General features: G+C 45.2%; 1 protein-coding gene across 6 annotated transcripts in view; it reads left to right on the top strand.

Annotated features, from left to right (window-relative positions):
• The window catches only part of FRMPD4 (FERM and PDZ domain containing 4), an 868,248-nt gene that overhangs the window by 853,043 nt on the left and 5,008 nt on the right, over positions 1-10,197 (top strand). For all 6 annotated transcript variants that reach the window (XM_040467604.1, XM_040467603.1, XM_040467607.1 and 3 more), the window contains 4 exons: positions 1,492-1,581; positions 2,155-2,337; positions 4,293-4,431; positions 8,980-10,044. In XM_040467604.1, the coding sequence (XP_040323538.1) occupies positions 1,492-1,581; positions 2,155-2,337; positions 4,293-4,431; positions 8,980-10,044 (1,477 nt within the window). The remainder of the gene's footprint in view (positions 1-1,491; positions 1,582-2,154; positions 2,338-4,292; positions 4,432-8,979; positions 10,045-10,197) is intronic.

Below are 10,197 nucleotides of genomic sequence, written 5' to 3'. Positions count from 1 at the left end.
CGCCGTCCCTTTTTTTTTTTTTTTTTAATCAGAAGAAACACAAAGGCCACGTTCAAATAGATTGTTGGTCAGAATAGAGAGTTATGTTCATAGGGAATCGAAAGCAAAAGGTTTCAAGAACCAGAAAGAGGAACCTTAAAATACTGGCCTTATAAAACTGGAAGCAGGGAAACCGACCCAGAACACTTAACAATTGATACTGGCCATAGAAACGTGGGTAACTCTGAGAAGTCATTTTTACTGGCTGAAACGTACTTATTTCTGTTCCCTCCTCACCCCATGGCTTTTTAAAGGTAAAATCAGGTTCGACACACTATCAGCCACCATCGCCTTACTTCCTCGTTTCTGTGATCATTCCGCTCACGGAAATATAGCTGGACGGCGTGGATCAGTCGGTAGAACATGAGGCTCTTGATCTCGGGGTTGTGATTTCGAGCCCCCCGTCGGGTGTAGAGATGACTAAATAAATAAACTTAAACCCGAAAGATTTTTTTTAATTTCTGTTCTGATTGGCCCAAAGCTAATTTTTTTTTTAATTGGCTTGATATGATTTTTTTCATGCATGGCCCACTGGTTTTGTAATAATTGGGATAACTGCTCTAAGATCTATTCATCACTGTTTTTCTATAAAGGTCAGTTTTTCTAGCCAAGAGTAAGTGGTTTGCTTTCAAATCGATTTGCAAAATGCTTTGGGCTTTTGAAGGAAGTAGGATGACTGAACAGTGCTAACAATTGCATGAAGGGTAGTGCATTTTGGTATAGTTAATATTCCAGTATTTTTAAAAAAATTTTTTTAACGTTTTATTTTATTTTTTGAGAGACTGAGAGAAAGAGAGAGAGAGAGAGAGAGCACGAGCGGGGGTGAGGCAGACAGAGAGGGAGACACAAAATCCGAAGCAGGCTCCAGGCTCCGAGCTGCCAGCACAGAGCCCGACGCAGGGCTCGAACTCACGAACTATGAGATCATGACCTGAGCCGAAGGTGGTCACTCGACCGACTGAGCCATCCAGTCACCCCTACAATCCAGCACTTTTTTTTATGATGTGTTCAAAACGGCTCCCCCAAACTCTGTGTACACGTGAGTCTCCTGGACGCAGCCCGCCCCGTCCCTACCCGCGATTGGAAAGCACCACTGGGCTCTTGGAGTCCCCGATGACCGATGGTTCGGTGGGAAAACTTACCATCTTTCATTCGTTGAGCACCCTGGCCCAGTAGGTCCATGCTCATGACCCATGCTCCCCTCACTACCACCCCACCGCCAATGCCTTCTCCCCCACGTAAAAGGGTTTTAATCTGGATTTCTTGTTGCAGCCCTTTCTCATGAAACCAAATACACAGCAATTTACTTTGACTCCTTATGAAGAGGCCTCGTCTCACCCCATCTGTTGGTAGTAAAAGCATCAGGGTTTGCCCTTGTTTTTAGCCGGTCTCCAGCAGAAACAGACCCACCCCCAATGGAATCAACACCCGAGGTTTCTTTTCTCTCCCTAGCTCTCTGCACTGCAAGCCAAGGTCCATTATCTCAAGTTCCTCAGTGATCTTCGACTGTACGGGGGTCGTGTGTTCAAGGCAACATTAGTGGTAATTGCTTTTTCTTGCTTTCTCTTGGAAGCCACGGAAGCCTGCAAAATGTCACTGCCATAGGCTGTCTTGGATGAGCTGCCTTTGATGACAAAAGCAAATCGGCTGTGAATGTTTTCCAGCCTTCATTTCTAATCGACTGCACCACAGTCTGAAACTATGAGAAGAAATGTTAAACCAGATAACGCCACTGCAGAATGCCCTAGAAAAAGAAACCCGAAGAACCGAGAGAATTCATGCACGCTAACAATGGCCTTCTTTTAAATCATTGGGCCAGAAGTTGCTTTCCTATTAAAAATGAAAAAAAAAAAAAAAAAAAAACCCCTTTCTAGAAGTGTCTCATGATTACGAAAATATGCGCTATGATAACATTTGCTTTCTACATTATTCATAATTTAGCAGAGTCTCGATGCAATCATAATGTCTGGTTCTTCTAATTGGATGATTTGGTGCAATATCACCGAAAAATCCTGTCTAAAGAAAATGTAATCTTATAAGAACAGATTCTCAGGTTCAACTCTGCGTGGTGCTTTAGAGGTCTAGAACTTTTATATTTTTGTCACTATCTCTCAGCAGGCAGAAAAGCGCTCAGAAGTGACTCTTCTGGTGGGGCCCCGATATGGCATAAGCCATGTCATAAACACCAAAACCAATCTGGTGGCTCTTTTAGCTGACTTCAGCCACGTCAACAGGATCGAGATGTTTACCGAGGAAGAAAGCTTGGTGAGGGTGGAGCTCCATGTGTTGGATGTGAAGGTAAGTCTTTCAGATGTTGACACAGGGCCTCGATCTGAACAGCTCATTTGTGACAACACCGCTGATATTTACAAAGCAGTCAAAATTTCAGTGTGTGCAAAGGGTCAGAAATGTGACAAGGTGAGGGGTGGCAGGGGCTGTAGGGGGTGGGTTGGGAGGGACGAAAATCCACCCAACCCAGGCCTGAGGGCTCCAGCCCTCAGTAAAGAGCTGTGTGATTTGAGGACAGAGTACATGAATCACAGAGAATGGGGAGATTTTTCCCTGCTAACCTTCTAGAATATTCATGTACAGAGAGTCAGGGAGATTTTTCCCAACTTTATTTAGAACTCCCATTCCCTTTTGTCAGATTGAGTCCGTATGTGTTTATTCTTTGGGAAAAGCTGAGTATTTCAGTCAGTCTGTCTTTTTGTGGTGTAGCAATTAGTACCGACAGCACATCGGGCCCTATGAATGTCATGGCCATTCCATTTAAAATAATAACTTGAGATTGTCGTCAAAGGGGAGAACTTTATTCCAGAAACAGGAAATTGATAGGAAATAATCCGGGTCCCCTGTCCCTACCTTCTTGTCCCAGTAGTAGACAAGTCATTGGATTTGGGCCACGGTAACGTGGCTGTGTTTCCATGGAGAAAAGGAAAGAGCGTGGACCAGGGGGAGTGCTGTGAGAACAGGCAGGGAGGACCCACTCCCACCAGGGCTCTGTCTACGCAGCAAACTGAAAAGCCTCAGTGTCCTCTGCAGCAGGAAGAAGTGACCATGGAAGGGAGAGTATGGAGCTCAGACATGGTGGCCACGGCTCGTGGCATTTCATGGGCTGACTCCAGGTCTCCGGTTGACTCCGTAACAGTGGAAGTGCAAGAACAGATTTGGAATGCCTGGCCCCGTCTGCGGGCAAAGATGCTAAGAACAATGCCCCGCCCCCCGTGGAAAAAAAGTAGGAGAAAGAGTGAATTGGATGCAGTCATCACATACCTGATAACGGGATAATCTGGCCCGACGGAAGTAGGTGGCAAGACCCTACCGGTGGTTTCCTGCTTACATGAAAGAATTGTGGGGTGACTTGAGGGGAGACCTCACCTGAAATGGAAAGAGAAGGCAGTTCATCACGTAGTATGTGGGCTTTTCGTGGGAAGTTAGATTCCATAGCCAGGGCCATCAGACCTGGCCAGGATCCTCTACCTGGGAATGAAAGCAAGAGCCAGTCACAGACGTTTCTGTGTCTCTCTGGGTGTCGGCTTTTGTCTTGCTCCCTTGTTCCTCTCTCAAGTTCTCTCTCTTTCAACAAGAACAGACCAGTCGGTCATCCTTTCTAATTCAACGAGAATGAATGCTTCAGCTTCACCATATGCCCAGGACTCCTCTCCAATTACATGAGAACCTCATTGTTTCCAGAAGGTTTTAGCAAGGCCTTTTCTTAACTCCCACCTCTGTTTTCCTCTCCTGTGAATCTGCAGTTTCTTTTACAAGCATCCTTTTCCTGGACCTTTTTGTCACTTTTCGTTCAGTCTTAGAAGTAATTTCCGCTGGAATTTTTACTTCTTTTCAACACTAATTTTCACTATGAACCCAAACTTAATCTTCCTGTGATTTTTTTTTTTTTTTTTTTTTTTTTTTTTTTGCTCCCAGATCATGGGTTCACATTTGGTAACTGACTCCTTAACTATCAAGTTTTAAAATGTTAACTATTTGGAAACGAAACCAATGTTACCTTTTTTCCTCCCATTCCCATATTACTTGAAAAGATTCAAAATGCCTGTGTTTTCAAGATGGTGTCACCTGAATGTTTTCCAGTAAGGCTCTCGGCGTGACTTCTGACCTTTCGTGTTTGTCCGATGACATGATTGCGCGGTAACTTTCTTTGTTACATTTCATAAGCACGAATCCAAGTGTTGTCACCTGAGGGAGCTTATTGAGGAGGGATGGCTTTAACCAAAATATTCTCTTTTGCATAGCCCATCACGCTGCTGATGGAATCCTCAGATGCCATGAACCTGGCCTGCTTAACTGCTGGCTACTACCGGCTACTTGTGGATTCCAGGAGGTCAATATTTAACATGGCCAATAAGAAAAACACAGGGACCCAGGAAACAGGTACTCTCTTCCTGAACTCACGAAGCACTGACCCTCCCCTCCCCCACCCCACCTGACAACAATAAGGATGTATCTTGAAAAGTTAAAATGGTACTCCTACAAAAATTTAGTGTCCAAATGTAATGCAGAAGCCTTCAGATAATTCTGATATGGTCTAATGTTTTAAATGAAAATGTCGATTTTTCCATCATATTTTACACATCACTCAGAAGTGCTGGGGAATATGTTTCAAAGGCAGTGATTTTCTTATTCTGAAGGGAGTAAACATCTGTCTTTATGACTGAGTTTTCACTGCCTCGCTCTTACAGAAGTCAGGATGCAGAGAACTAATGACAGGATGCCCAGCAGGAGCTACCTTTAGGGCTTGTCCCTCCTTAAGGGGCCCTAGGCCTCAGTGTCTGGGCACCTCCTCCTACATCAGACTTACATCCGGGATCCTGGGAGCTCTACCAACAGGACTTGGATATCACCCAGCACTTGGACTTGGGCCTGTACATGGGACCCCAGCAGCCACCTTAGCTCTGTAGGGGGAGCAGGAAGATGGCAAAGGCCTCAGACAAGTTCAGCCACTTGACAGGATGAGATAGCTCACGAGTGAGGACAAGGATGGCTGCAGTGTTAAGGGTTGCTTTGAGGGTGGGTGGTTTTCATTTGTTTTAGATTTTTTTTTTTTTCTTTAGTGTCTGATTATTTTCCTACATCTACAGTGGACACCCAGTAAATGCGGCTGATGGACAGACACTAGCATTCACACCAGAGCTGCTGACCCATGACAAACTTAGAATCATGGGGCGCCTGGGTGGCTCAGTCGGTTGAGCGCCCGACTTCGGCTCAGGTCATGATCTTGCAGTTCGTGAGTTCGAGCCCCACATCGGACTCGCTGCTGTCATCATGAAGCCCGCTTCGGATCCCTCTGTCCGCCCACCCTCCCTCTGCCCCTCCTCCACTTGTGCTCTCTCTCCCTCAAAAATAAATAAACATTAAAAAAAATTATAATCAGGGTTTCTTTTAAAAGAAAGGGAACTTCTTAAGAACAAATTCCATTGTCACTGTTTCTGAAAGAGAGAGGGGGGAAGGAAAATCCTCTCACCTGTAGCCTTAGCAGAAAACATAAATGGTTATTCCGTAAATATATTGCAGGTTATTGATAGACACACGCAACCCAACAGATTTGTGCCCAGTTTGTGATGATGGCTGGTCAGGTGGAAACACTCATAGGAAAGGGGAAACCTGAGAGAAACAGAGAGAGGTAGACAAAGCATGCCAGAAGGCAACTTCGAATTATAACTAGATGTGATCCAGCCCCACCTAGGAGTGTCATTTATTTGCTTGTTTGTCTGTTTCTTTGTTTATTTATTTCTTTTATTTTATTTCTCTATGTCTGGGTTTTCTCAGTTGTAACATCGGAATTGGGAACCTAGCTTGCAAGGAAAGGGTTAGGAAGAAAGTTCCGCACCACACCCAGAAGGATGCCCAGTACTTCTGTCAACAACTGGCAGGGAAGCAGGAGTGGAAATACTTGAGCGTGAAAGTGACGGGGAAGGAACCAAAAGGTGGTGGCGAGAGGGCGCTGGCGTTGGTGGTGAACATTTGTGGGATCACGCGTTTTCATTGAGCTAGGAGATTGTGGACAATTCACCGCTGGCCTGGGAAATTGCGAAGATCAGTTCAGTGGGGTAACGCCATCCTTTTGTTCGGAAAACCAGTTTTCGGCTTTCTATTTTCAAATCTGCGAGTTTATCTTGAAAATCAAACCTTTTCCTCATGGACTCTTAAGATTGTCCAGGTGCATGAAGAAAACTAAATCCACCATTTCAAAAGCAGTCACAGGAACAAGGGCTCCTGTTCTGTCCAGTTTATAGTGGCTCACAATGTAATGTTTCATCAAATTTTGAGGGGCAAAAGCTTATCCCCATGGGGAAGGAATGGAACTTCAACCTTTCAGCAATCTCTCCCCATTCTCTACACTGAGAATGAGGGTGAGGGCGTGTGCCCCAAATAGCTAGGGGATTCACATCCTCTGATGGTGGCAAATTCACTCTCCTCCTCAGAAACTCCCCCTGAGACCCAAGAAGTATAGAGCATGAAGTCTGTTTAGACCAGTTCATCCCTGGTCCGCACCGCACCCCGCCCCCCCCACCGCTTTATGGGAAACCAGGCCCTGGTATAGACCCCAATTCCTAACCCACATCTTTCTGTGTCTCTAAAATCATCCCAAAAGCCAAGTCCCTACACCCTTCTAGAAGGAAGCCAAGATTCAGTATTTTCTTCTTGTCTCAAATTGATCAGACCTTAGTCAAGATCTCTAACAAGGAACAGTAAGCCTGCGTTTCTTCCCTATCTTGAAAATTAATCTTTGATTACTTGGATTACTTTCAAAGTCCCTGAACCCACATATCTATGCACCTCTGTATCTATCAACTTGTTTTAGCCTGCTGATCTATTCAGCTTTCATGTTATACTAAAGCAGAAGTTGGCAAACGATGGCTCATGATCAAGTCTTGTTCTTATAAATAAAGTTTTATTGGTACTCGCCATGCACAGTGTATTTGTTTCCTAGGGCTGCTGTGACAGATTGGCACAAACCCTGGGGCTTAACATAACAGGAACTCATTCTCTCACAGTTTGGGTGGCTACTGATCCAAAATCTAGGCAGTGGCAGAGCCATACCCCTCCAAAGTCCCAAGGGGAGAACCTTTTCTTGCCTCTTCCATCTTTACATGGCCTTCCCTGCTTTTCTGTGGGGCCCAAATCTCCCTCTGCTTTTCTCCTATAGGGACACTTGTCATTGGATTTAGGGCCCACACGGATAATCCGGATGAGCTCCTCTCAAGGTCCATAATTGAATTACACTTGCAAAGGCTCTTTTTTCCAAGGAGGTCATACTCACAGAGTGGATATATCTTTGAAGAGGCCACCATTCAACCTACTCCATGCATTTGTTTATGCGTCATCTATGGCTACATTCGCGTTCCCATGGCAGAGTTGAATGGTTGCTCAACTGAGCACTTGGCCCACAAAACCTAAAATGTCTACTACCTAGCCCCCCCTTTACCAATTTTGCCAACCACAAGTTTAAACCTAGAGCCCTGTCACAGCTTCGCTAAACTACTATCCCTCTCCCAGCAATTTACGTTCCCGACATACACGAGCGTGTGCGTCCACACACACATACACCCCCTACACACAGTCCTAATCGAAATCGTTCATAAAACAATGCTGAACCCCCATAGGAATATTTATTATAAGGTAACATGTAAATAGGGCTCTTGTGTAGCTCAGTGCCTTCAAAAGTATATCTTTCTTGCTATTCATGAAAATAAATGCATTTAGCAAATGACTTGGAACAACATTCAGCATTGAGTTTATTGTGTAGAACTGGGGGGCGAAGGGAGTGAAAACGTCTCCAGTAAAACTGATTTTTTTTTCCCATATGCCTTGTACATTCGATGTCAGTATCATCCAAACTTAGGCCAGGGGGCGATGTGAGGGTACTAATGGGAGATTATGCGGCCCTAACACTTCCTCATTAAATTTCAGACCAAACTCTCCACATCAAAATTCCCTATTGGGAGACCCCTGAGGAACAAACAAAACCATGATTTTTAAATTAGGGTTTTGCAATTTTCATTCACGGGAACATCCAACAAATCTTCAGGAGCTCTCATGCTCCAAATAAAAATTGAAATCAGCCAAACTATTTAACTATGTTTACAAATAGCAGAGAGGCAGGGTGCCTGGGTGGCTCAGTCGGTTAAGCATCCTACTCTTGGTTTCAGAGCAGGTCGTGATGTCATGGTTCATGAGATTGAGCCCCGCGTTGGGCTATGCACTAGCAGCACGGAGCCTGCTTGGGATTCTCTGTCTCCCTCTCTCTCGGCCCCTCCCCTGCTCGAGCTCTCTGTCTCTCTCAAAGTAAAGAAATAAACATTTTAAAAAATCTCCTTAAAAAAAATAGAAAGGAGTGCATTACCTGTGACGTCCCAACTCACGCATCGTACATGCATGCATGTGCGCACACACATACAGGCATCCATGCTGACGTTTATACGTGAATATATTAACACCCACTAGGATATAAAAAGTCTCAAGATAGAGGTTTTATGCTATCATTACAATATGATTACATTATATTTTTATGTGTATATTAGATCATTTTTATTATAACATTATTACATCATCATTACAATATTTCCTAAAGTGTGTGGCAGAAGTCTCAGGCTCCTTGACTTTCTCTTAACTCGATAAGGAAAAAGTCCAACATCTTCCTCTACAAAGTGGGCAACGTTAGATCTCACTTCACAACGAAAAGGAGAATCTATTTTCTGGAATAACAGCCTATTAGACTATCGCCTTTATGGATTTTTAAAGACACGTTATATGTTCACATTCACAGACATAAATGAGGTCTTCTAATAATAGAACCGAGAGTCACGTGGGATTAAGCTGTAGCTGAACAACGGTATTTACAAAACTGATGCTACAAGCCATTAAATTAAGAAATCAGGTCTCACAGTAACGTGTCTTTGCCTGATTCTTTCTCTTTAGGAACTGAAAATAAAGGAAAGCATAACCTCCTTGGCCCAGATTGGAACTGTATACCCCAGATGACCACCTTTATTGGCGAAGGGGAACAAGAAGCCCAGATAACATATATAGATTCGAAACAGAAAACGGTTGATATTACGGATGGCGCCTTGTGTCCCAAAGACCACCGGCACCTGTATCTAGACAACACCTATAACCCAGATGAACTCAACCAGCCACTGACCCAGCCGGGAGATGCTCCGTGTGAGGCAGACTACAGAAGTCTCACTCAGCGGTCCCTGTTGACCCTCTCAGGACCAGACGCTCTGAAGAAAGCACAGGAGTCTCCGAGAGGAGCTAAAGTGTCCTTTATTTTCGGAGATCTTGCCTTGGATGACGGTAGGAATCCCCCGACTCTTGGCTACGAAAGACTATTGGAGGAGAGCCCAGAACTGCTGGAGAAGCAGAGGAATCTCTACATCAGCGGTGCCAACGATATGAAGGGCCTGGATCTCGCCCCGGATGCGGAGAGCATCCAGTTTGTGGCAAATTCTGTTTATGCAAACATAGGTGATGTGAAACACTTTGAGGCCGCCGAGGGGATAGAGGAACCCCTCCTGCACGACATCTGTTACGCAGAGAACACCGATGACGCGGAGGATGAGGACGAGGTGAGCTGTGAGGAGGACCTCGTGGTAGGAGCGATGAGCCAGCCGGCCATCCTCAACCTGTCTGGGTCCAGTGATGACATCATTGACCTCACGTCCCTGCCCCCTCCAGAAGGGGATGACAACGAGGATGACTTCCTGTTGCGTTCCTTGAACATGGCCATCGCCGCGCCCCCACCTGGCTTCAGAGATAGTTCAGACGAGGAGGACTCTCAGAGCCAGGCCGCCTCCTTCCTCGAGGACAAGGAGCCAGGCAGGAGTCTGCAAAATGACGAGATCCCTGTGTCCCTCATTGACGCTGTGCCCACCAGCGCCGAGGGGAAGTGTGAGAAGGGCCTGGGTAACACCGTGGTTTCCACGCTCGAAGCTCTAGAAGCTCTGTCCGTGTCAGAGGAACAGCAGACCAGTGACAATTCAGGTTCTTTCACGATTGTTACATTTATTCACTGATAACCCTGCATTTCATCCTCTCAAGCCATTTACCCTTGGAGTCCTGTTATGTGCTGTTGTCCATTTCACACATGTCCCATTTCATAAGTGGGCAGAAACTACCATCGTGGGGTTTTCATGT

Source organism: Herpailurus yagouaroundi, unplaced genomic scaffold (assembly GCF_014898765.1).
Source record: "Herpailurus yagouaroundi ecotype Mexico unplaced genomic scaffold, PumYag 67525, whole genome shotgun sequence".
Taxonomy (NCBI): Eukaryota; Metazoa; Chordata; class Mammalia; order Carnivora; family Felidae; genus Herpailurus; species Herpailurus yagouaroundi.
The sequence above is the reverse complement of the archived record's forward strand: the minus strand, read 5'-3'. Positions and strand labels throughout refer to the sequence as shown.